We start from the raw sequence: 27,920 nt of genomic DNA on the forward strand, positions 1-27,920 counted from the left end.
CATTTGCTCGTAATTTTTTCCATGTTCCATAAAACAGGCAATCCGGCATGTTTCCAGCGACTCCAACCAATTTCTACAGATGCACCCTGGAAAGCATCGTACTAGAATGCATCACAGCTTGGTTTGGCACCTACTCTGCCCAAAACTGCAAGAAATTGCAGAGAGTTGTGATGTCACCCAGTCCATCATTCAAACCAGCCTCCCCCTCATCGACTCAATCGACACCACACTTCCTCAGGAATGCAACCAACATCATCAACATGGCTGTAGCTGCAATGTATCTGGTCAAGGACAGAATTTCCATTCATAATTATAATAACAATTAAAAAATTGGGGAAAGGGATAATCTAAGAATGTCAGAAATTGGAGCAGATTTTGATAACTGTGTCCTTCACCCGAGCACCACCCACTTCCCTTCCCCATTCTCTTGGTCCTCGTCTCTCTTAGGGGCAAATTCTCTCTTGAACGTATTTAACGACCTTTACTCCGCCACACTCTGCAGTAAACTATTCCAAAGATTCACCATCCTCAGTGAAGAAGTTTCTCTTCTCCATCTAAACGGATGGCACGGTAGCGCAGCGGTAGAGTTGCTGCTTTACAGCGAATGCAGCGCCGGAGACTCAGGTTCGATCCTGACTACGGGTGCTGCACTGTAAGGAGTTTGTACGTTCTCCTCGTGCCCTGCGTGGGTTTTCTCCGAGATCTTCGGTTTCCTCCCACACTCCAAAGACGTACAGGTATGTAGGTTAATTGGCTGGGTAAATGTAAAAAAAAAATTGTCCCTAGTGGGTGTAGGATAGTGTTAATGTGCGGGGATCACTGGGCGGCACGGACTTGGAGGGCCGAAAAGGCCTGTTTCCGGCTGTATATATATGATATGATGATATGATGATATGATGATAAACGAGGAACTGCCCGTTCTTAAATAACGACCCTGTTTTTAGATTCCCCCACAAGGGAAATCATCTTCTCAACATCTGTCTTGCAAATCCCCCTCATAACCTTCCGTGTTTCAACAAGGTCACATCTCATTCTTCGAAGCAGCAATGAATACAGACCAAACCTACTCAACCATTACTCATAGGGCAAACACATAATGTGAGCAATCAAACAATATGCATTATCTGGGCTGCCTCCAATGCAAGTTATCTTCTCCTTGAAGGGCCTGTTTACCTGCTGTATCTCTAAACAAAACTAAACTGCAGATGTTAGAATCTTGAGTAAAACACTGTTGGAGGAACTCCGCGGGTCAGGCAGCATCTGGGGAAAGAACTAACAGATGGATTTTCCGGTTGGGTCTGAAGAAGGGTTCAGAATGTTGTCTCGATGGGTGGGTATTACGTATAAGGAGTGGTTGTTTTCCCCAGAATGCCAGCAGGTTTATAAAATAGACGTTTATAAAATTATCAAAGGCATATGATAGGGTGGACAATCAGAACATTTTCACCACAAAAGGTAGGAAATGTCAAAGACTGGAGGCATAACTTTAGGTGAGAGGTGCAAACTTTAAAGGAGATGTGCATGGCAAATATGAAAGTGGCTTTTAGGAGGCACACATTAATATATGGGGAAGCACATGGATCATATGCAGGAAGAGATTTGTGGATGTAATCCTGTCAGTCACACAGACCACACTCCCCACCAATGACTCCATCTATACTTCAAGCTGCCTCGGAAGAACAGCCAAATTAATTAACGACCTTTCCAAGCCTGGTCATTCCTTCTGCTCCCTGGTCCTGTCAAGCAGAAGATTCAGAAGCTTGCAAGAGAGCAACTTCAGCGTCAGAAACACCTTCTTCCCCTCTTATTGCACTTCTGAATGGTCCTTTCAAAATCTAGGCAACCGACCTGATTTTCTATCCGACCTTATTGCAGGCAGTGGACTTTTTCTGTGGAACTGTTGCATTGTTCAGTTTAATATAGTTTAGTGATACAGCGCGGAAACAGGCCCTTCGGCCCATCAAGTCCGCACTGATCGGCGATCCCTGTACATCAGCACTATCCTACACACGAGGGACAATTTACAATTTTTACTGAAGCCAAATTAACCGACAAACCTGTACATCTTTGGCTTGTGGGAGAATGTACAAACTCATTACAGACAGCACCAGTAGTCAGGATTGAATCTGGGTCTCTGGCGCTGTAAGGAAGCAACTCTACCGGTGTGCCACCATTGCCACCCCTGATTGTAAAGCTGGGAAACGACATTCTGCACTCTGGCATCTTTCTCTTTGCTCTGGATTTTCCTCTTGTGTTTGGCTTGATTCTATTCTTTTATAGCATTATCTGATTTGATTAGATAAGCATGCAAACAAAAGCTTCTCACCGTACCTTGGTACGTGTGTCAATAATAAACCTGAACCAGAGAAGCTTAGTTATACAGCATCATGGTCAGCATAGATATTGTGGGTTCCTGTGCTCTGTTTTTCTATGTTCTATGAAACTGTGAGGGTCAGTTCTTGCCGTGTACCTTTCTATCTATATACTAAAACTCTCGTTTGTTTGTTTGTTTGTTCCTGAGCTACAGCGAAAACGGGACACAATAGCGCGACAATTTTAGGCCCAATTTACTCACCGTCGTCCCTTTGGTGCTAATGGAAGAAGTTTCATTGAAATCGGTGTTATATTTTTAAAGTTATTCACATTTTAAAGTTTAAATCTATCTCCTAGGGAGAGAGGGGGGGAGGTGGAGGGAGGGAGGGGGAGGATAAAGGGGTTGAGGGGGATGGATTGGGGTGGAGGGGAAGGGGAAGGAGAGGAGGGGAGGGGAGGATCGAGGGGGACGGGGGGTGAGGGGGAGTGGGTAGGGGGAGGAGAGTGTGCTGCATCAATGCAGGAGAGGTTTGAGTCCAACGGGTCCACTTGGTCTAGTATTCTATACCATTGTGGGCTGAATGGCCTGCTCCTGTGCTGCGCCGTTCTATGTCCAATGACACTGTGGGCTGAATGGCCTGCTCTAGTGCTGCACCGTTCTATGTCCAACGACACTGTGGGCTGAAGGGCCTGCTCCTGTGCTGTACTTTCCTATAAAAAGACACAAAGTGCTGGAGTAACTCAGCGTGTCGGGCAGCATCTCTGGAGAACATGGATAGGAAACTGAATCAGGAACATTGCAGCAGATTAGGTTAGAGGAGGTGTGTGTGAACCTCTCTCTGTTTGGGTCCCTGGAAGGTGACCTTTCTATATTCTGTAACATAGTGGGCTGCAGGGCCTATTTCTGTGCTATATTTTTCTACATTCTATGACACTGTGGGTGAAGTGCCAATTCCTCTGCCACACCTTTCGATGTTCTGTGATACAGTGGGCCACAGGGCCTGATTCTGTGCTGTATATTTCTGTTACATAACACTGTGGGCCGAAGGGCCTGTTCCTGTGCTGTTGTATATTCTATGACACTGTGGGCCGAAGCACAGTTTTATCGGAGATAGACACAAAATGCTGGAGTAACTCAGCGGGATAGGCAGCATCTCTGGAGAGAAGGAATGGTTGACTTTTTGGGACGAGACGAATCGAAATGTTACCCATTCTTTCTCTCTAGAGAGATTCACTGTCTCGCTGAGTTACTCCAGCATTTGTGTCTATCTTTGGTTTAAACCAGTATCTGCAGTTCCTTACGACACTCTACTTTTCTACAGTCTATGATACTGTGGGCTGATGGGCTTGTTTCTGTGCTGCACTTTACTACAGTCTATGGCACTGTGGGCTGAAAGGCCTGTTCCTGTGCTGCACTTTTCTACAGTCTATGGCACTGTGGGCTGAAGGGCCTGTTCCTGTGCTATACCTTTCTACAGTCTATGGCAATGTGGGCTGAAGGGCCTGTTCCTGCACTATACCTTTCTACAGTCTATGGCACTGTGGGCCGACAGGCCTGTTCCTGTGCTATACCTTTCTACAGTCTATGACACTGTGGGCTGAAGAGCCTGTTCCTGTGCTGTACTACTCTCTGTGTCGGAAGGAACTGCAGATGCTGGTTTAAACCGTAGACACAAAAAGCTGGAGTAACTCAGCGGGACAGGCAGCATCTCTGGAGAACATGGATCGGAGACCGAATCAGGAACATCGCAGTAGATTAGGTTAGGAAGGGTGAATGTGAACCTCTCTTTCGCTTGGAAAGCCTGGAAGGAGGTGACATTTCTATATTCTATGACATAGTGGGCAGTAGGGCCTATTTCTGTGCTATATTTTTCTACAGTCTATGACACTGTGGGCTGAAGTACCAATTCCTCTGTGGTACGTTTCGATGTTCAATAACACAGTGGGCAGAAGGGCCTAGTTACTGTGCTGTATATTTCTATATTCTATGACGCTGTGGGCTGAAGGGGCTGTTACTGTGGTGTACAGTTTTATGTTCTGTGACAGTGGGCCGAAAGGCTTGATTCTGTGCTGTACTTTTCTATGACATTGTGGGCCGAAGGGCCTGTTCCTGTGCTGCACTTTTCGATGATATATGACACTGTAAGTCGAAGTGCCAGTTTATGTGCTGTACTGTTCTATGATCTATGACACTGTGGGCCGAAGTGCCAGTTTATGTGCTGTACTGTTCTATGATCTATGACACTGTGGGCCGAAGGGCCTGTTCCGTTGCTGTCCTGTTCCATGTGCTATCACAGTGGGCCAAAGTGCCAGTTTCTGTGTTGTACTGTTCTATGTTCTGTGACACTGTGAGTCAAAGTGCCAGTTCCTGTGTTGTACTATGTATATCCAATTACACTGTGGGCCGAAGGGCCTGTTTCTGTATTGTACTGTTCTGTGTTCTGTGTGGTGGGTGAGAACTGGGTGGACAGAGAGGCCTGTCCCTGTGCTGCTCTGTGTTCTACATGGTGGGTGAGGAGGTGGACAGAGAGGCCTGTTCCTGTCCTGTGTTCTGTGTGGTGGGTGAGGACTGGGTGGACAGAGAGGCCTGTTCCCGTCCTGTGCTGCTCTGTGTTCTACATGGTGGGTGAGGAGGTGGACAGAGAGGCCTGTTCCTGTCCTGTGTTCTGTGTGGTGGGTGAGGACTGGGTGGACAGAGAGGCCTGTTCCCGTCCTGTGCTGCTCTGTGTTCTACATGGTGGGTGAGGAGGTGGACAGAGAGGCCTGTTCCTGTCCTGTGTTCTGTGTGGTGGGTGAGGACTGGGTGGACAGAGAGGCCTGTTCCCGTCCTGTGCTGCTCTGTGTTCTACATGGTGGGTGAGGAGGTGGACAGAGAGGCCTGTTCCCGTCCTGTGCTGCTCTGTGTTCTGTGTGGTGGGTGAGGAGGTGGACAGAGAGGCCTGTTCCTGTCCTGTGCTACTCTCTCTGTGTGGTGGGTGAGGACTGGGTGAACAGAGAGGCATGTTCCTGTTCCTGCCCTGTGGTGCTCTGTGTTCTGTGTGGTGGGTGAGGACTGGGTGGACAGAGAGGCATGTTCCTGTTCCCGTCCTGTGGCAGTTCACTGTGAGCGCGGTGTCTCACCTTATGGAGTTCAGCGGCCTCGCCAAGCGGGCTGGTGGAGTGGCCGTGGTGATGGCGGGACGTGACACACACCACACAGATCGGCCTCTGGTCATCGCTGCAGTAAACCTTCAGCCTCTCGTCGTGCTCCTGGCAGCGGAGCTCCGTCTGAACCACCGCCTCGTCCACTCTGAGCTTCATTACATTCTCCACGATGTTGGACACGAACCGGTTGTGTCTGAGCGTCTTGTCGGGCAGCAGCGCCCGGCACTGCGGACAAGTGGCCGGCCCTCGCTCCGACTGCCAGTGCTGGACGATGCAGGTCCGGCAGAAATTGTGGCCGCAGTCTATGGTTACAGGCTGGACAAAGAACTCCAAGCAGATGGGGCAAAGCGCCTCATCTTTCATGGACTGTAGCACGTCTATACTCGCCATCGCTGCTGCCCTCTCCGGGTCCCGGACACTTAGTTTCACTTTCGCGCTGCTGCAAAGTCGGCGATTTCCGGGTACGTTTCTTTGCACAAATCTGCAGATTTCAAACATAGACACAACAACGCTGGAGTAACTCAGCGGGTCAGGCAGCCTCTTCCTCTTCTCCCGTGATGTTGCCCGACCCGCTGATTTATCCAGCATTTTGTGTCGACCGTCGGTGTAAACCCGCATCTGCAGTTACTTCCTAAACATTTTGTCAACAGATTTCAAGATTCTGTTTTATTTTTTTGTCCCGAAGCGGAACAACGAGATTCTTACTTGGCAGCAGCAGCACAACAGATTATATAAACAGTACTCGCTAGACCCCATTGTACAGAACAAAGAGTTTCAATTAAAAATTGCCTGAATATAGTCCAAAACAAAAACAACAAAGCCCGAAGTCCTGAGTGCAGCCACGGCAGCGGGTAGATCAGATTTCTGTTTACATTGGGCGTGTTGTTCAATCGCCCCGTGTTTGTTGGGAAGCAGCTTCTCCTGAACCTGGACGTTTGCAGTTTTCAGACGCCCATAATTAACTTCTTCCGATGGCAGGAGGGAAATAAGAGCGTAGCCAGGGTGGTGTGGGTGCTCGATGATGCTGGCTGCCTTTTTGAGGCAGAATCACCTTCCATGGCAGGGAGGGGGACTGGGACTGGGACTGGGTAGTGTCTGACACTTTTTGTAATCTCCATCATTCCCGGGCGTTCGAGTTGCCGAACCAGGCCGTGATGCAACTGTACACGTGTAGACATTCAAGAGTATTTGTCCATATACCGAATCTCCAATATTTGGGGGGAAAAGTCCATTAAGGGGAAAAAATAAACCCACTTAGAATGTAGTGCGAGTGTTTGCTGGAGTCCAGACAAGTTGGGGAGAATAAAACGAGATTCGTGTAAATGATTGGTACAGATTCAGCAAATCGCTGGAGGCACAAGCTGGAGTAAAATACAAAGTGCTGGAGGAACTCAGGCAGATGTTTTGGGTCAGGATCTTTCTTCCGACTTATTACTGTGGGGTGGGGGGTGGGGGAGGGGGGAGAGAAAGCTGAAATAAGAGAGAGGTGGGGGCAGGACAAGGCCTGTCAAGTGATAGGTGGATACAGGTGGGTGGTGGGGGGGGTAGATTGGCAGATGGCTGGACAAAGGCAAGAGATGAAAAGTAGACAAAAGGGTCTCAGGGAAAATGAGTGAAATGTAAAGCCAGAGAGAGATGGAAGGGGAGAGGGGAAAAAGTGGGTCAGGATGGTGGAAGCAATGAATGCACACTGGGAGTGGGGTCACTGGAAATTGAGGGGGCATGGGGTGTGTGTGTGTGGGGGGGGGGAGGTTACTTAAAACTGGAGAATTTAATGTTCATATTTTGGGTTTTAAGCTATCAAAATGGAATATGAGGAGCTACTCCTCCAGTTTGTAAATTGCCCCGCTCTGGCAATGGAGGAGGCCCGAGACAGAAAGGTCAGTTTTGGATTGAAGACATACACAAAATGCTGGAGTAACTCATCGGGTTAGGCAGCATCTCTGGAGAAAAGGAATAGGTGATGTTTCGGGTCGAGGTCAGGTTTGGAATGGGAAGGGGCGTTAAAATGGTTAGCAATCGGGAGATCCAGAAGGCTTTGATGGACTGAGTGCAAGTGTTCAATGAAGGAGTTGTATCATTGTGTGTGTGTATGTGATTTTGCATTTGCATTGTTCCATCCCTACCCAGTGCACATTAAGGCCAGACTCCCCTTGGGCCTCGAGAGATTCGGGGCAAATAGGCTGCTCGGCCCACTGAACTTTACAAAAGCCCAGCACGCAGATGAAAGCAGTGACATTTTCTTGAGATTTAAAGAGATTCAGCATGTCACCAAATACTCTGACAAACCTATACAAAACTCAAAATGCGGAGTAACTCAGCAGGTCAGGCAACACCTATGGACGGAAGAAAGAGGTGGTGTTTTGGATCGGGACTCTTCATAATTCCCAACCCGAAGCATCATCCATCTATCCACTCAGTCTACAGATGCTGCCTGACCCACTAGACTACTCCAGCACTGTGTGTTTTTCTCCAGGGTCCGGTAAATTTAGTTCCTTGTATCAAAACGTATATATATATGCACTGTAGAAATTCTCCTCAGTGCAGTTCAGTTCAGTTTCACCGAGGTACAGTGAATCAGGATACAATAGATTGCATCGTGGCCTGGTCCGGCAATTACAATCCACAGGAACGCAAGGCACAGCAGAGAGTGGTGGAGTCAGGCCAGTCCATCATGGGTACAGCCCTGCCCTCCATGCAACACATCTAACAAAGATGCTACCATCGGGCAGGGGGTACAGATGCCTGACGTCCCACACCAGTAGATTCAGGAACAGGTACTTTCCCATCGGGCAGGGGGTACAGATGCCTGAAGTCCCACACCAGTAGATTCAGGAACAGCTACTTCCCTGCAACCATCAGGCTCTTTAACTGACTTAATCAGACCTCAACAATGGAACACCACAGACCATAATTGTTCTCCCATGGAGTTGTTTTTCTAATTGTGTTTTGCATTAATACTTTGTTTTTTTTTCTTCTTTCTTTTAACTGTCGTGTAGAATGTGTGTAGATTATCTATGATTTATGATTTAGTGTGTCTGAGTGTAAGTGATGCAAGCTGTACCTCACCATACTTGTGCATATGACAATAAACTCGACTCAATTCAACTTGATCATGGCTGATCACGGCTGATGTGCTTGTAAGCTTAATTCCACATTCCTGCCTATACCCATAACTTTTTACCCCTTTATTGAAATGCCTTCAAGCTGCTGCCTCACGGTATCAGAGACCTGGGTTTGATCCTGACCTTGGGAGCTATCTGGGTGGAATGTTGTCACATAGGTTTCCTCTCACATCCAAAGGTGTGCAGGTGTGTAGAATAATTGGCCTCTGTGAATTCCAGAGTGGCGCAGCAGTAGACTTTAGAGATAGTGCTGAAACAGGCCTTTCGGCCCATCGAGTCTAGCACCAGAGACCCGGGTTTGATCGTGGCTACAGGTACAGTCTGTAGGGAGTTTGTACGTTCTCCCCGTGACCGCGTGAGTTTTCTCTGGGTGCTCCAGTTTCCTCCCACATTCTAAAGGCAGGCAGGTTTGCAGGTTAATTGGCTTCGATAAATATCCCAAGTGTGTCAGATATGAACCTAGGATAAGCGGTGATTGATGATCGGCGTGGAGTATGCAAGCAGTTCTGTTTGTCCCATTACAGAAGGCATGTGGAGGCTTTAGAAAGGGTGCACAGGAGGTTTACCAGAATGATAACGTAAAAAGGAACTGCAGGTGCTTGTTTATGCTAAAGATAGACACAAGATGCTGGAGTAACTCAGCATCATGATGCTGCCTGACCTGCTGAGTTCCTGCAGCATAACCTAGTCTAAACTAAACTCATTACATTTATAAAACTCACTTCTTTATTTTTTCCTACGGCCCGCAAAAATGTGCCAAATATATAATGTGGCCCTCATGCTGAAAAGTTTGGAGGACTCTGATTTAGACAAAGGAATTAAATATAACACCTCCGAGTTTGTGGAAACACGAAGCTGGGTGGCAGGGTGAGCTGCGAGGAGGATGCTATGAGGCTGCAGGGTGACTTGGACAGGTTGGGTAAGTGGACAGATGCATGGCAGATGCAGTATAATGTGGATATATGTGAGGTTATCCACTTTGGTGGCAAGAACAGGAAGGCAGATTATTATCTGAATGGTGTCAGATTGGGAAAAGGGGAGTTGCAACAAGACCTAGGGTCCTTGTACATCAGTCACTGAAAGTAAGCATGCAGGTACAAAAGGCAGTGAAGAAAGCTAATGGCATGTTGGCTTTCATAGCGAAAGGAATTGAGTATAGGAGCACGGAGGTCCTACTGCAGTTGTGCAGGGCCCTGGTGAGACCGCACCTGGTCTCCTAATTTGAGGAAGGCCATTCTTGCTATTGAGGGAGAATCAGAATATCCAGAATCAGTAGCCCATTCCTGCTTTCTCCCCATATCCCATATTCCGTTAGCCTGTAGAGCTATGTCTAACTCTCTCTTGAATACATCCTGTGAATTGGCCTCCACTGCCTTCTGTGGCAGAGAATTTCACAGATTCACAACTTTCTGGGTGAAAATGCTTTTCCTTATTTCAGTCCTAAATGGCCCACCCTTATTCTTAAACTGTGACCGCTGGTTCTAGACTCCCCCAACATCGGGAACATTTTTCCTGCATCTAGCCTGTCCAATCCCTTAAACATTTTGTATGTTTTTATAAGATCCACTCTCATCCTTTTAAATTCCAGTGAATATAGCAGTACTTAAGAGAGTTTTAGATTGGCACATGGATATGCAGGGGATGGAGGGATATGGATCATATGTAGGCAGTGGAGATTAGCTCATTTGGTATTATGTTCAGCACCGATATTGTGGGTTAAAGGTCCTTTTCCTGTGCTGTACTATTGTATGTTCTTGGGGTAGACACCATAGCTTTAAGGTGAGAGGAGAGAAGTTTAAAGGAGTTTTCTGTGGTAAGTTTTAGATTTTGGTTTTGGTTTATTACTGTCACATGTACTGCAGTGAGAAGCTTTGTTTTGCAGCTATCCATTCATAATCGGATAATACTATACATAAGCACAGCCAATCCAAACTCAGCTACAATAGGTGGAGTGAGGGAAAAGATACAGACTGCAGACGACAGTTTTCAGCGTTGCAGAGCAACAGTTTCAGAGACAAAATGCAATGTCTGCAATGGGGTAGAGCAGAATTAGACTGTACTCTAGCTTACGGCAAGACCATTGAGAAGCCGAATACCAGATGGAAAGGAGCTGTTCCTGAGTCTTGTTTAGCAGAGTGCAGTTCTCAGAATATATATTTTTACACAAGAGAGCAGTGGGTGCCTAGAGCACACTGTCAGGGGAAGCGATGGAAGCAAATACAACAGCAACACTTAGCACACATTTCAAAAGGCACATAAACAGTTAGAGATTTGAGGGGATATAGACGAGGTGTAGGAAGATGTACAGATTAGATCCTCATCGGCACAAACATGGTGAACAGAGCGGCCTGCTGTTGGTTCACACTGAAGATAGACACAAAATGCTGGAGCAACTCAGCGGGACAGGCAGCATCACTGGATAGAAGGAATGGGTGACGTTTCGGGTCGAGACCCTTCTTCAGACTTTCAAGACCTGTTGCTGTGTTGTTTTGTTCCAGCTTCGATGAAAGGCTGAGCAGTGTAAGACTGGAGGTTTCAGGGGGATGTGGGTGGATGCAGAAAGACACATGTCATTTGGCATTCAAACTTTATTTAACTTCATAAAAACCATTCTCCCCGCCTGAACAACTCATCCCCCACAAAACAACAAAGTGCGAATATTTGTGCTCACAGCAATATCAAACTGGACCTTGGATCCACACGCTTGTTAAACCCCCCACCCCGGTGAATGCTTTTTAAAGCAGTTATCACCGTACAATAGTTTGCACAGGTGAAGTTGGAGGGGCATCTACCTGCAAGCACCACACAGCGCCCAATATGCTTTATCCACACCGTGAGGCAGTGGATCTACCACCTGCACCACTCTGCCGCCCTTATTACCTTTAATGCTTCAAACCAAGGGGCAAGAGTGAACAGGAAAAGCCTTGGGATTATCCATCCCAGGTTGGACCAGCCCTGCGGACACCCTCCCAGGGTGAGTGTCAGTGTCAGGGGGCCAGCCTGAGTGGGCCGTTACTCCTTGAGACCAGCCCTGCGGACACCCTCCCAGGGTGAGTGTCAGGGGGCCAGCCTGAGTGGGCCGCTGCTCCTTGAGACCAGCCCTGTGGACCACCCTCCCAGGGTGAGTGTCAGGGGGCCAGCCTGAGTGGGCCGCTGCTCCTTGAGACCAGCCCTGCGGACACCCTCCCAGGGTGAGTGTCAGGGTCAGTGTCAGGGGGCCAGCCTGAGTGGGCCGCTGCTCCTTGAGACCAGCCCTGTGGACCACCCTCCCAGGGTGAGTGTCAGGGTGAGTGTCAGTGTCAGGGGGCCAGCCTGAGTGGGCCGCTACTCCTTGAGACCAGCCCTGTGGACCACCCTCCCAGGGTGAGTGTCAGGGTCAGTGTCAGGGGGCCAGCCTGAGTGGGCCGCTGCTCCTTGAGACCAGCCCTGTGGACCACCCTCCCAGGGTGAGTGTCAGGGGGCCAGCCTGAGTGGGCCGCTGCTGCCTTCCTTCTTGTTGTGGGGGTTGAAGAGAGGGAGGAGTGTCTGGGTGAACTTGTGGTGCAGGGTGTAGAGGTGGCACAGGCTGTCAGCATCGTAGAACGCCAGGTGCCCCTCCTCGTAGTCCAGGTAGACGCGGACTGTTTGCGGCTTGTGTCGGAGCGGGAGGCTCTGGGGCCCAGGGCCTCCCAGGTTGACCAGGTTGCCGTTGACCATCTCCAGCACCCAGTAGCCGTCCAGCGGCACCAGCGGCCCGGTGATCAGCCGGTTGGCCAACTCGCTGGCCACCCCCAGCACGCAGGCCTGGTTGCCCCCCAGCTCCACGTCCCAGTAGTGCCGCCCCGACTTGAAGCCGCTGTCGGCCAGCACGCACAGCCAGTAGTTGAAGCGCTGGGGCGAGAGCCAGCACTCCCGCCGCTTCTCGCCGTCCACCACACTGCGCAGGTCCTCGGACAGGAGCAGCCGGGGGTGAGCTGTCCTGGCGTTCAGCTTCAGGGACTCCCGGACTGAAAGGCATGAAACAGTCGGTCAGTGGAGATTGTTCCCCACTGTGGGGCTCACACAGTTGGATTCATGGAAGGAAGCAGAGGGCGATGGTGGAAGGTTGCTTTATGGACCGGAGGCCCGTGACTAGTGGGTGCCTCAGGGTTTGGTGCTGGGCCCATTGCTGTTTTGTCATCTCCATCAATAAGTTTGATGAGAATGTGCAAGGCACGATTAGCAAGTGAAGATAGACACAAAAAGCTGTAGTAACCCAGCGGGACAGGCAGCATCTCTGGAGAGAAGGATGCCTGATGATCGAGAAGGATGAAGTAGGGTCTCAACCCAAAACGTCACCCATTCCTTCTCTCCAGAGATGCTGCCTGTCCTGCTGAGTTACTCCAGCTTTTTGTGTCTGTCTTCGGTTTAAACCAGCATTTGCATTTCCTTCCTACACGTGATTAGCAAGTGCGTGGATGACACAAAAGTGGACGGTATTGAAGATGGTGAAGATAGTTGTCACAAATTGCAGCAGGATCTTGATCGGTTCCAGGTGGGCTGAGGAATGATTTCTGGAATTTAATGTAGAGAAATGTGAGGTATTGCATTTTGAGAAGTCTAACATGGGCAGGACCCACACAGCAGGCAGGGCTCTGGGGAGTGCTGTAGAACAGAGGGATTTAGGAGTACAGGTACATAGTTCTTTGAAAGTAGCATCTCACAAAGATAGGGTGGTCAAAACGGCTTTTGGAACGTTGGCCTTCATCAGTCAGAGTATTGAGTATAGAAGATGGGAGGACATGTTCCAGTTGTATAAGACATTGGTGAGGCCACATTTCGTGTACTGTGTTCAGTTTTAGTCACCATGTTGCAGGAAAGATGTTGTCAAGCTGGAAAGGGTGCATAGATGATTTACAAGGATGTTGCCAAGGGTCAGGGGCCTTAGCTGTAGGGAGATGTCAAGCAGGCTAGGACTTTATTCCTTGGATCGCAGGAGCATGAGGGTTGATCTTATGGAGGTGCACAAGATCATGAGGGGAATATATCGGGTAAATTCAATCTTTGCCAAGAGTAGGGGAATCGAGAACCAGACGACATAGGTTTAAGGTGGGGGAGGGGGAAAGGTAATAGGAACCTGAGGGGTAACTCTTTTATTTTACACAAAGGGTGGTGGGTATATGGAACAAGCTGCCGGAGAAGGTAATTGAGGCAGGTGCTACCAGAATGTTTAAAAGTCATTTGGACAGGCACATGGCTAGGATAGGCTTACAGGGCTATGGGCCAAGCGAAGGCAGGTGGGACTAGAGTGGATGGGGCATGTTGGTCAGTGTGGGTGTTAGGCCAAAAGGCCTGTTCCTGTGCTGTACTGTTTTAAGTTCTATGATCAATGATCTATGACCTGAAATATTAATGCTCTGTTTCTCTGTCTAAATGCTGCTTGGTCTGATGATTATTTCCATCCTTTTCTGTTTTATATTTTGTAATCCAGGACAAAGCTTGATTGGTTCCCCATCCACATTGGACTTTACTGGAGTTAACTTGCACTAAACATTATTCACGTTATTCGTTTTATAATGTGTCTGTACACTGTGGATGTCTTGACTGTAATCACATATTGTCTTTCCGTTGACTGGTTAGCACGCTGAAACAGCTTTTCATTGTGCCTCGGTACACTTGACAATAAACTAAACTCAAACTCCCTTCATCACCAGTACAAAGTTGCTACACTGGTCAAGTTTCTGCAGTGGGATTTGCAACCTTCTAAGAGGCACGTGTGGGACCACTGAGTCATCGTGCAATATAGCCCCCATGTAATGGATGTATGAGCAGAACATCCCGAACCCTCAGTCTCCTTGCACTGCCCCCCTCCTCCCCCCACCTCTCACCGCCCCCCTCCCCACCTCTCACCACCCCCTTTCCCTCCATCCCAACTGTCCAAAAAGCAGGGTCACATACCTGGCACAAGTGCTTTCAGCTCATCCCAGATTTTAACGTAACGGAAAGGTGTGATGATGGAGTCAGTGTGGAGGTCGGTGGGAAAGTCCGTTGGTGCGATGAATTCCTGTTTGCATCTGGAACGTAGGATTGGAAGCTTGTGCACGTGAAGGAAGCTTTGCAAAGGCACAGATACCCACATTTCCCCACACCCTCCTGCGATCCGAGCCCTGGAACCAGCAGTGGGCCGTCTCTTTCTATGACTTCCCTCTCTCTCTATGTAACTTCAGGCAGCCCTGGGCTGCTTACTGTGCCCATTGAAAGTAAAACAAGAAAGGCTTTGAAATGCACCCTGCAGCCAACAATTTTATTTATATTGTCAGACTGCAGTCATTTCCCAGTTCCCCGAGGAAATCAAGCAGCCAAATTATTTAGAGTGAGGTCCCACCATGTGTGATAATGGTGATGGCAAAGGAATGAATATTGGCCTAAGCTGTACCTGTCCATCTTACACATGGATAGACACAACAATGTTTAAAAGAGCCATCAAGTGGAGTCACACTCAAAGTATTGAGTAGAGAAGTTGGGAGGTCATGTTGCAGTTATGCAAGGTGTTGGTGAGGCCACATTAAGAGTATTGAGTTCAGTTTTGGACACCAAGTTGTTGGAAAGATGTTGTCAAGCCGGAAAGTGTGCAGAGAAGTTTTACCAGGATGTTGACAGGACTCGGGGGCCTCAGCTATAGGTAGAGGTTGAGCAGGCTGGGACTCTATTCCTTGGAGTACAAGAGTGGATGACTTTATGTAGAAACAAGGAACTGCAGATGCTGGTGTACAGAAAAGGACACAGCGTGCTGGAGTGACTCAGCAGAGTGGGCAATATCTCTGGAAAACATGGATAGGTGATGTTTTGAGTTGAGACTCTTCATCCTGCGTTTTTTATTCCCTGGACCTTTAGCTTTCTAGCTGCTTTTTAAAAATAATTCTCCGGACCTTTATATTTCCAAATACTCTTTAAATGACTTTACATGTGCTCCAGAGCCATGGTTCATGGGAAGCGAGCAGAAACAGGAGCTCTGTGCACTAAGTCCGCTTCCCTACAAGTGCCTGCCGAACAATAACTGGGACTGTGACCTGCGATGGGACCAACTCACTCAGGGAAGAGTGAAGCAAAGAATTCCTGGCTCTCTCAGGGCTGTGAACTCCCTGCACAGCTCCCAACGGTGAACTAATCAGCCACATACAGAAAACCGATGCAGCCACGTACCTGTCCAACAACTGCTTGATGTCCTAAAAAGTTAAAAAAATTAAAAAGGTTTAAATTCTCATGATCCGATCAGTTCATTCAAATAAAATTAAGGATGGCGCATTCAATTAAGGGCTGCACAATGGGGCAGTGGTAGATTTTCTGCCTCACAGGGCCAGAGACTGGGTTTGATCCTGACTATGGGTGCTGTCTATATGTTGGGTGCAATGGATGTCCCATTGCTATGGGTGCAGTTTATATGTTCTCCCTGTGACCATGTGTTTATATGTTCTCCCTGTGACCATGTGTTTATATGTTCTCCCTGTGACCATGTGTTTATATGTTCTCCATGTGACCATGTGTTTATATGTTCTCCCTGTGACCATGTGTTTATATGTTCTCCCTGTGACCATGTGTTTGTATGTTCTCCCTGTGACCATGTGTTTATATGTTCTCCCTGTGACCATGTGTTTATATGTTCTCCCTGTGACCATGTGTTTATATGTTCTCCCTGTGACCATGTGTTTATATGTTCTCCCTGTGACCATGTGTTTATATGTTCTCCCTGTGACCATGTGTTTATATGTTCTCCCTGTGACCATGTGTTTATATGTTCTCCCTGTGACCATGTGTTTACATGTTCTCCCTGTGACCATGTGTTTATATGTTCTCCCTGTGACCATGTGTTTATATGTTCTCCCTGTGACCATGTGTTTATATGTTCTCCCTGTCACCATGTGTTTTCTCTCCGATTGCTCCGGTTTCCTTCCACATCTCAAAGATGTGCAGGTTGGCAGGTTAATTGGCTTCTGTAAATTGTCCCTAGTGGGTGGGAAATAACTCGTTTATGGGTGATTGTTGGTTGATGTAGACTCGGTGGGTGGAAAGGCCCATTTCCACATTTCATCTGTAAACTAAAATAAAATAAACTGAGCACTTTACGACACAAATAAAAAAAATTGTGGTGGGATTCTTCTTCCGAGGGATGACAGAAACAAAACGGAGCAAGATTGTTTTGAGTGATGGGAAGGTGAGGAAAGAGAGGGGAAATGAATAGCGAGTCATGGCTCAGGTGTAGAGAAGCTGTCAAAGTGGACCTCAGAATGATCAGGGAATTTGGCTAAGGGAAGACAAATATTCCATCTATAAATAAGAATTGCTGCTCCTTCATTAAAATAAAATAGATTAATGGGTGTTGCACTCCGGACCTCAGTCTTGCAAATTAAACATCACAATATTTAATTAACTATTAGCCAAAATGGGAGCATGATTTTTTTACACTGGCATAGAGCACCTATCCCTTTAGTCTTTCAACTCCACAATTCCTTGGGTTATTTCCTTATTTAAAAGGAACCTCCAGAAGCTAGGCACAGTCCGATTCACCTCGACTGTTCAGTGAACAGCGGACTTTGTCTGTGGAACTGATGACTCAATCATGTGCCCTTTATCTTCCCTTTTGCTCTACCGATTGTACTTGAGTTTAACTTGATTGTATATATCTGATCTGCGCGGATAGCATCCAAAACAAAGCTTTCCACTGTATCCCAGAACACATGATCCTAAACCAATGTTTAGTTTAGAGATATAGCATGGATTCAGGCCCTCCGGCCCACAAGGTCATTGCCGACCAACAATCAACCATACACTTGTTCTATGCTACACACTAGTGACCATTTCAGAAGTCAATTCACCTACAAACCTGCACATCTTTGGAATGTGACAGGAAACCGGGGAAAACCTACGCGTTCACAGGGAGAACATACAAACCTTGTACAGACAGCACCTGTAGTCACGATCGAACCTGGGTCTCTGGTCCAATGTGATGGGCTGAAGTCATGTGTAGGCTAGACTGGACGTGGACGGTAGATTCCTGCCCAGTCCAGCAAGGTAGATTAATAATTTATAGAAATATAGGAGCAGGAATAGGACATTTGACCTTTCAAAACTTTTCCCACCATTCGATCTGATCAAGGGGGGAATCACTGACTTTCCCTGTTTCAATATTTGCCCCACATCCACTGATTCTACTAACTCAGAGAAAATACAGAAATCCTCGATGAACAAATGTAATGATTTTGTTGCAACTGCATCCTATGGTAGATAACTCGACAGACTCACTACGGTCTTGGGAGAAAAAACCTGCCTCATCTCAGTCTTCACACACAACACACCTTATCTTTATACTGGCTTCTGGATTTCAGAAATATCCTTCCTGTATCTAACCTTTCCAGGCCTGATAGAATGGGAGTCATAGAGTGATACAGTGGAAACAGGCCGTTCGGCCCAACTTGCCCAAACCGGCCAACATGTCCCAGCTACACTTCTCCTACCTGCCTGTGTTTGATCCATAGCCCTCCAAACCTGTCCTATCCATGCACCTGTCTAACTGTTGGGATAGTCCCAGCCTCAACTAGCTCCTCTGGCAGCTCGGTCCATACACCCACCACCCTTTGTGTGAAAAGGTTACCCCTCAGATTCCTATTAAATCTTTTCCCCTTCACCTTAAACCTATGTCATCTGGTCCTCGATTCACCTACTCTGGGCAAGAGACTCTGAAATATACACTCTGTGCATGTGTATGGTACACCTGTGAATTCTGCAGGTTTCTGTGAGGTCCTCCTTCTAAACTATCATGAAATTAAGCCTTCATTCATCAGTCCTGCCATCTCAGGGATCAGGAAAGCTTCACTGAACTCCCTCCATGGCAAGAACATCCTTCCTTAGACAAGGAGATAAAAGAATGTCCACAATACTCAATGTGCAATCTTACCAGGACTGTACATAAGACCATAAGACACAGGAGCAGAATTAGGCCATTCAGCCCATTGAGTCTGGTCTGCCAATCAATCATAGGTGATCTATTTTTCCCTCTCAACCCCATTCTACTGCTATCTCATTGTAATCAATAATGCTCTACTTAATCAATAACCTATAATTTTCTGCCTTAAAAATAACCAATGCCTTGGCCTCTACGGATGTTTGACAATTTCCACAGATTCACCATCCTCTGGCTGAAACAATTCCTCCAACTCCATTTTGAAGGTACATCCTTTTATCCTGAGGCTGTGCCCTCTGATCCTAGACTCTCCCATTACTGGAAATGTCCTTGGAAACAGTTGAAGCAAGACCTCCCTGCTCCTATTCTCAAATCCTCTTGCCACGAGCACAAGAAAATAAGTCGGAGTTGGCCACTCGGCCCTCAAACTTACCCCACACATTCAATATCATCATGGGTGATCTATGCGGGCCTGAATACCTCTTTTGTGCAGAGGTGCACCAAGAGTGTCTCAAGGCCAAAAAAGCACCATTTTGATGCAAGCTCTTTTATCGACTGGCAGAAATTATGTACCAGAAATGTGAAATAATTGAGAAGAATGGTGAAGGTCCATTGCATGTTCTACACGCGTTGGCTGCCTGCTGCTTCTTACCTGAAGCATCTCCTGGGGCTCCCCGTAGCTCAGTTGCAGCTGCACATCCCGGATGGTTCGCTCGATCGTGCAGGCTTCCTGGCAGATCTTCGCCAGGTCCTCTTGCAAGGGCTGAACCGTCCTGCCAACCTCTTCATCGATCTTCACCTCCAGCTCCCGCTTCCTCACGTCCAGGAATCGGTAGACGCTGGAAAGATCGATCTCGACCTGCTCCTTCAGCAGTCGGCCCTTCTCCTGTGGAGAAACAGCAAGCTCAGTGATTTAGGTTTATTATTGACACCGTGTACAATGAAATGCTTTGTGTTGCAGGCCATCCACACAGATCAGATATACAATACCAGATATATTAGATATCTCAGTTATACAGTAAACCCTCGCTGTAACGGACCACAGGGAGTGATGGTGTCCGTTATTACTAATTGTCCGCTCATACCGAATGAGGGGTTTAATATGAACAGTACTTCATATTCTTGCTATTGAGGGCGTGCAGCGTAGGTTTACTAGGTTAATTCTCCGAATGGCGGGATTGTCCAATTTTGAAAGACTGGAGCGACTAGGCTTGTATACACTGGAATTTAGAAGGATGAGAGGGCATCTTATCGAAACTTATAAAATTATTAAGCGGTTGGACACGTTAAGGCAGGAAACATGTTCCCAATGTTGGGGGAGTCCAGAACCAGGGGCCACAGTTTGAAAATAAGGGGTAGGCCATTTAGAACGGAGATGAGGAAAACCTTTTTCAGTCAGAGAGTTGTAAATCTGTGGAATTCTCTGCCTCAGAAGGCAGTGGAGGCCATTTCTCTGAATGCATTCAAGAGAGAGCTAGATACAGCTCTAAAGGATAGTGGAGTCAGGGGGTATGGGGAGAAGGCAGGAACGGGGTACTGATTGAGAACGATCAGTCATGATCACATTGAATGGTGGTGCTGGCTCGAAGGGCCGAATGTCCTCCTCCTGCACCTATTGTCTATTGTCTAATGTCTATTGTCTATAGTACAGCCGATAAACATTCACTCCACAATAAACAGTGAAGGACACACAATGCTGAGGGATGGCCCAGTGGCATCGCAGTGGTTGCTACCTTACAGCGCCAGAGACCAGAGTTCAATCCTGGGTGCTTCATGTGACAGTGTGGGTTTGCTCCGGGTGCTCGGGTCTCCTCCCGCTTGGCGGAGACGTGCACGTTTGGGGTTTGGTGGCTTCTGCGGGTTATGGGGGTTCAGTGGATCACTGGTGGTGCCGCTGCTCCAGGCCCGGTCTGATCCAGGCCCGGGGCGCTGCTTGAGGCCGTGTGGGTTTCCTCCAGGTGCCCCGGCCCACTGGTTCTATACCACACACCGAACTGTCCCCAGTGTGTGGGGCAGAGCTGGTGTGCCGGAGTGCTCAGAGTCAGGCCCGGGTCACTGGTGCTGTGGGTCAGGGATCTGCTGGTGGCTCCCACACAGTTGGGCTGCAGGCCCACACATCCTTGCGGCTGAGTGGGGGGTGGAGGGGGTGAAGGTTGTGGTGTGGGGGATCGCAGCACCTGGGAGAGCCCCATGCTGTCACTATGTCTTTGTCTTCACGGTGTGGGAGGAGAGAGAACCACTGTGACTGTTCTATCCTACACACTGTCAATTGTCCCTGGTGTGTCGGGTGGAACATGTGTATGGGTGATCTCTGACAGAACCACTGTAACTGTTCTACCCTACACACTGTCAATTGTCCCTAGTGTGTCGGGTGGAACGTGTATGAGGATCGTTGACTCAGTGTTTCAATGCTGTATCTCGAAACTAAACTAAAATGCATCAAAAACAGCATTCGTTCCATCCACCTAGTCATCATTCCTTGAAACAACAAACTCGGTCTGCATCAAAGTCAGCCTGATGTAACCAAAATTTGTTATAGAGGTCCGTTAAATCAACGGCTTACTGTACTGAATGGTCTATTCCCGCTCCGATATTTCCCTGTGTAATCATTAACACCCAGCTTACTGGACTGGGAAGGAATCTGCCTTCTCTGTCCTGTCCGGTCCACACGTGACTCCAGCCCATCAGACTGGGTTAGCTTTGGGTCTATTATTGTCACCTGTACCAAGATACAGTGGAAAGCTTTGTTTTGTATGCTATCCAAACAGATCCAATATAGCATACATAGATACAATCAGTTCAAACTCAAGTACAATAGATAGAGCAAAGGAGAAGATACCGAGTGCAGAATATAGTTCTCACCATTGTAGCGCATCAATCCCTTGGACAAAGTACAATGCCCTCAATGGTGTAGAGATGGATCAATACATTTCACTGGGAATAAACATTGCTGTTACCAAGGCACCAAAGAGAGGAGGGGCAGGACAAAGCATGGCAGGTAATAGTTGAACACAGGCGAGGGAGGTTTTCTGATAGGCAGATGATTGGACAAAGTTCATAAGTTGTAGGAGCAGACTTAGGCCATTCAGCCCATCAAGTGTATTCTGCCATTCAACCGCGGCTGATCTATCTTTCCCCATTCTCTTGCCTCCCCCCCATAACCCCTGGCATCTGTACTACTCAAGAATCTGTCAATCTCCAGCTTAAAAATATCCATTGACACGGCCTCCATGGCCTTCTGTGGCAATGAATTCCATAGATTCACCTTTCTCTGACTAAACAAATTCCTCCTCATCTTTCCAAAGGTATGGCCTTTAATTCTGAGGCAATGAGGGATTCTAGACTCTCCCACTAGTAGAAACATCCTCTCAATATCCACTCTATCCAGGACATTAGGGTCCAGAGATGAAAACAACGTCTTCTTTCGTATGTCAACGACAACAATCAAAATTGGCAATTGGTGCTTCAGAATACCGTAGTTGATGCATTACTGCAAATTTTGCCAGTTCTGTAGAACTAACCAGGGTGGACAACGAGGACGTAAAGCAGTTCCCACCCCTGAAAAAAACTGATGGAATGAGACAAAAGTATTGAAGAGTTGCAAATTGTGAAACCAGAGGAAGGAATATAAGTGGAGGGAAATATATTGGTGCATCCAGGAGGGGGGGGGGGGGGGGGGGGGGGTAGGACAGGCAAAACGATATCCTTACCATCAAGCCCTGTGAAAATGATGTACACTTCAACAGGACCAGCATGGTGGAGCAGCGGTCGAGCTGCTGCCTCACAGCAACAGAGACCCGGGTTCAATCCTGACTATGGGTGCTGTCTGTACAGAGTTTGTGCATTCTCCCCACGACCTGCGTGTGTTCTCTCAGGGAGCTCCGGTTTCCTGCCACATTCCAGAGACGTACAAATCTGTAGATTAATTGGCCAGTAAAATTGTAAATTGCCCCTTGTGTGTGCAGGACTGTGTCAGTGTGCGGGGATCGCTGGTCGGCGTGGACTCGGTGGGCCGAAGGGCCTGTTTCCCCGCTCTATCTCTGAACTGAACTACCTGTAAGTTCAACAGTGCATTGGTCACTTCAAAACTAAACCTGGTGTAAGAAATCGTACCTTGACTTTATAAATCTTTGCTACTTGTTGGCTCTGACTGTGACTTGCTTGCTCCTTATGGATCTGGAGAACATCTTTGGATTTTTCCAACCTGTCCTGGTGAAAAGGTAAACAGTGTTAGTGCAGGCACTGACAGATTACTGAGCAGAATCAGTAAGTCAGCAAAAGGCAACACAAACACTGAAAAATGCCACAAAATACACGCCAGGCCAGAACATTTCCATGGAAGTGGATTAAAGTCTTTAATGTCATAATCTTCAGCCACATCAGACAGTTTAAAACACATTGCTGCCTCACAGCCCCAGAGACCTGGATTAGATCCTGACCCCTGCTGTTGTCTGATTCAGTTGTTTATTGTCACGTGTACCGAGGTACAGTGAACAGCTTTTGTTGCGCGCTAACCAGTCGGCAGAAAGACAATACATGATTAATGCACTGTCTGTGTGGAGTTTGCACGTCCTCCCTGTGACCATGTTGGTTTCATCTGGGTGCTGCAGTTTCCTCCCACATCCCTAAAACATGTGGGCTTGTACCTGTTTAATCGACCTCTGTAAGTTGCTCCTAGTATGTGGGTGAGTGGCTGAGGAAGTGGGATAACATGGATCTGGTGAGAACGGGTGATCGATAGCTGGGGTGGGCTTAGAGAGGCGAAGAGTCTGTATCCATGGTGTATCTTTCAATGATTTAGTGATTCAACCTCACCAGACAAACTGCAAGCTCAGCAGAACATGAAGTGCTGAAGTAACTCAGCGGGTCAGGCAGCATCAGTGGAGGGAACGGACAGGCGGTCTCCAGGTCTGGACCCTTCTTCAGGCTGAAAACTGTAAGCATGGGGCGTGTGTACAGTGAGTGCTTCTCATCCTTTCTTCTGGATGTGACTCTCAGCCATCTTTGCTCCAGATATCGAAGGGCAGGAGACAAGAGCAGGAGACAACAGCAGGAGCAGGAACAGGAGCAGGAGCAGGATCAGGAGCAGGAGACAACAGCAGGAGCAGGAGACAACAGCAGGAGACAACAGCAGGAGACAACAGCAGGAGACAACAGCAGGAGCAGGAGACAACAGCAGGAGCAGGAGACAACAGCAGGAGACAACAGCAGGAGCAGGAGACAACAGCAGGAGACAACAACAGGAGACAACAGCAGGAGACAACAGCAGGAGCAGGAGACAACAGCAGGAGCAGGAGACAACAGCAGGAGACAACAGCAGGAGACAGCAGCAGGAGACAACAGCAGGAGACAACAGCAGGAGATAACAGCAGGAGACAACAGCAGGAGACAACAGCAGGAGCAGGAGACAACAGCAGGAGCAGGAGACAACAGCAGGAGCAGGAGACAACAGCAGGAGACAACAGCAGGAGACAACAGCAGGAGACAACAGCAGGAGACAACAGCAGGAGCAGGAGACAACAGCAGGAGCAGGAGACAACAGCAGGAGCAGGAGACAACAGCAGGAGACAACAGCAGGAGACAACAGCAGGAGACAACAGCAGGAGACAACAGCAGGAGACAACAGCAGGAGACAACAGCAGGAGACAACAGCAGGAGACAACAGCAGGAGACAACAGCAGGAGCAGGAGACAACAGCAGGAGCAGGAGACAACAGCAGGAGCAGGAGACATCAGCAGGAGACAACAGCAGGAGCAGGAGCAGGAGCAGGAGCAGGATCAGGAGACAACAGCAGGAGCAGGAGACAACAGCAGGAGCAGGAGCAGGAGCAGGAGCAGGCCACTCAGCCCCTCAAGTCCGGCCCACCATTCAGTGGGATCATGGCTGGCTCCGCTGGTCTCAACTATACTTATTTCTCAACATTATTCACAAAATGCTGGCGTAACTCAGCAGGTCAGGCAGCATCTCAGGAGAGAAGGAATGGGTGACTTTTCGGGTCGAGACCCTTCTTCAGACTTATGTATCAACATTATCATTACCCCTCCAATATTTCTCAGAGCTGAAAAAAAATCACATTAATGTTTTCTGGACGGGGAGGGGATTGTGTTATAAGGGGAGAATGGGAAGGTGATTGACATTTTTCTTTTAAACAAAGTTTATAAAATTATGAGAGACACAAACAGGGTAGATAGTCAGGAACTTTATCCTGAACTTTCAAATATTTTTTCCATCTCCAACTTAAATACGTCTGATGATCCAGCCTCCACCACCCTCAGGGGCACAGAATTCCAGAGATTCACCACCCTCTGAGACAAGGATGGAACAGTGGCAGGAAGTTAATTGAATTCTCAATGATACTCTGAGTCCAATGGCAGCATTTAATACTTGTTATTTAGGCACGGTGGTTACATGGGATCAGAGTGAAGCATTCTGATAGGAAACGTTTCTTGATGCGATTACCAGTTGTACATTACAGAAACAAGGAACTGAAAATGCTGGTTTACAAAAAAAAAGTCACAAAGTGTTGGAGTAACTCAGAAGGTCACACAGCACCTCTGGAGAAGTGACGTTTCGGACCTATATTCAGACTGGACACTAAGTGCTGGATTAACTCAGCGGGTCTGAAGAAGGATCCCGACCTGAAACAACATCTACAATGATTCAACGATACTTTGTTGTCACATGTACCTGGGTAGAGTGAGATTCTTCGTTGTTGCATACAATCTTTGTTGTGGGGCAACATTGTTGTTTTCACCCAGAAGGGCAGCACGGTGGAGCAGCGGTGGAGTTGCTGCCTGACAGCACTTGCAGCGCCGGAGACCCGGGATCGATCCCGAGATCTTCGGCTTCCTTCCGCACTCCAAAGACGTACAGGTATGTAGGTAAACTGGTCGGTGCAGACCCGTTCGGCTGAAGGCCCTGTTTCCGCACTGTATCTCTGAACTGAACTAAAAGCTAAATCCGGTAAAATCCTACCACAGACTTCACCTTGGCAGTGCACAAAGATGCACCACGTTTCTGGCACTGACAACGTTTCTATCCAGGTTCTCCAGAGATGGTGCCTGACCTACTGAGTTACTTCCAAAATGCTGGAGTAACTCAGCAGGTCAGGCAGCATCTCGGGAGAGAAGAAATGGGTGACGTTTCGAGTCGAGACCCTTCTTCAGACTGATGTCTGAAGAAGGGTCAGTCTGAAGAAGGGTCTCGACCCGAAACGTCACCCATTCCTTCTCTCCCGAGATGCTGCCTGACCTGCTGAGTTACTCCAGCATTTTGTGAATAAAAACCTTCGATTTGTACCAGCATCTGCAGTTATCTTCTTATACTACTGAGTTACTCCAGCACTTTGTGAGATTTTGTAAAAACCAGCTACACATTCTGGCAGTCCCCACCTATTACTTCCCTTTTCTTCCTATTTGTACCCTGTCATTATTTGAGATTGTGTTTATTGTTGTGTTTATTTGTTTAACTCCGACCACCATGGAATATGCAGACTCTGCCACTCTCCCATCAATGGGAATCTCTCCCCTCTATTACAGCAGCTTTCAGAGTGACTGACCAACCAAGTTGTGTTGTTTATACCCGAGTTTACTTGCAGCCATATCTTGGCAACAAGCTATTTATAGTTCACACTCCATTCCGCCCCCCACCATCCCCCCCCCACCCCACCAATTCTTTAATCACAAAGTAAGAATGAATCACCCAAGTAAGAAATCTAAGGAAAGGTAGCACAAAGCACACAACATTGGATATCTTTAGTTTAGTTTAGAAATCCGGCTCGAAAACAGGCCCTCCTGCCCACAGTCCACACCGACCAGTGATCCCCGCACACCAACACTATTCCACACACACTAGGGACAATTTATAATTTTTTACCAGGCCATTTAGCCTATAAACCTGTTTGTCTTTGGAGTGTGGGAGGAAACCGGAGATCCCATAGAAAGCCCACGCAGGTCATGGGGAAAACATACAAACTCTGTACAGAGAACACCCATAGTCTGGATCGAACCTGGGTCTCTGGCGCTGTAAGGCAGCAACTCTACCGCTCCTACATTTTTAACGGCCTCCATATTTTAGAGACAGCCTTCAATATTTTTGATGGGGTAATAAATTTACATTTCTCTAGATATTGGAAACACTTTTAACATGCAAGAAGGGCTGTCTATAGCCTTGCAGGGCTTATCTAAACTTCTCTCAAAGAAATCAACCATTTGTTTGCAACAGCAATAAGCATAAAGATACAATAGAAAATAATAATGGTGATAATGAACAAGACCAAGCCTTAAAGCAATGACGTTGCACAGCCACCCTCCCCACCCCCCCCCCCCCCCCCCCCAGTAGTCGGGTCGCCCATCAACTCTCCCTACCACACCGATGCTACGTCTAGACACTCTCTTGGTCCACTGCAGTCCCCTTCTTGATTAGTACAGCTGTCAGGGGTTATGGGGAGAGGTTAGGAGAATGAGCTTAGGAGGGACAGATAGATCAGCCATGATTGAATGGCAGAGTTGACTTGATGGGCCAACTGTCCTAATTCTGCTCATATCACTTATGACCACACTGATCTTCTCAGCCAAGTCCAGAACCAGGTTCCACACACAGTCCCAAACTCAGCAGTACTGTACTGGAAGGTACATTCGTATTACTGTAACACTGGGGAACAGGTCTGCCATTGCATGACAGAGGATCCAGTAGCAGTGGATACAGGCAGGTAGAACACAGGGGGAACAATGCTTGTGAGGGCGGGTCTGTCGGTGTGGTGGAAAAACTGAGCAGGTCAGGCAGCATCTGTGGAGGGAAATGGGCCATCGATGTTCTGGTTGGGGCCTGGTGCAGCGGCAAGCAGAAGATAGGACGATTCAGTGACCTTTTGTGACTTTGTTGGTGCCAGAAACGTGGTGTACTGCCTTGGTGATTTTACCGAGTTGTAAGCAAAACAAAGCAATTCACCGTGCCTAGGTGCATGTGACAATACAGTATCATTTAATCTAACCATTCCTCAGACAAATCACTAGATGTTATTGCCGATTAGCTTTCTGTGACCCAGGAAAACCTTAACCTTAACTTTGAATGTCAATTTTTAATCAGCACTTTATCAAGTTATTTGCCAATATTATTCTCCACCACATTGTATCCCATCAGCCATGTTACCATCGTGGATAGCATTTTCTAGATGTATGAAGAAGGGTCTCGACCCAAAACGTCACCCATTCATTCCTTCTCTCCTGAGATGCTGCCTGACCCGCTGAGTTACTCCAGCTTTTTGTGATACCTTCTAGATGTTGGAGGTTGAGGGGGGAGACCTGATGGAAGTCTTTAAAATTATAAGAGGCATAAATAGGGCAGACATTCAAAACCTTTTCCAAAGGGTGGAAATGTCCCAGACGAGAGGGCAGAGCTTCAAGGTCAGAGGCAGAAATATT

The 27,920-nt window shown here is 47.7% G+C and overlaps 1 protein-coding gene across 1 annotated transcript in view; it reads right to left on the minus strand.

Annotated features, from left to right (window-relative positions):
• The window catches only part of LOC144602951 (uncharacterized), a 57,448-nt gene that overhangs the window by 19,271 nt on the left and 10,257 nt on the right, over positions 1 to 27,920 (minus strand). Inside the window, exons 2-8 of the mRNA XM_078416074.1 lie at positions 22,612 to 22,707; positions 19,151 to 19,384; positions 15,744 to 15,766; positions 14,499 to 14,614; positions 12,045 to 12,568; positions 7,584 to 7,699; positions 5,434 to 5,926 (exon numbers count right to left, since the gene is read on the minus strand). Of these exons, the coding sequence (XP_078272200.1) occupies positions 5,434 to 5,926; positions 7,584 to 7,699; positions 12,045 to 12,568; positions 14,499 to 14,614; positions 15,744 to 15,766; positions 19,151 to 19,384; positions 22,612 to 22,707 (1,602 nt within the window). The remainder of the gene's footprint in view (positions 1 to 5,433; positions 5,927 to 7,583; positions 7,700 to 12,044; positions 12,569 to 14,498; positions 14,615 to 15,743; positions 15,767 to 19,150; positions 19,385 to 22,611; positions 22,708 to 27,920) is intronic.

This window comes from Rhinoraja longicauda, chromosome 19, assembly GCF_053455715.1.
Source record: "Rhinoraja longicauda isolate Sanriku21f chromosome 19, sRhiLon1.1, whole genome shotgun sequence".
Taxonomy (NCBI): domain Eukaryota; kingdom Metazoa; phylum Chordata; class Chondrichthyes; order Rajiformes; family Arhynchobatidae; genus Rhinoraja; species Rhinoraja longicauda.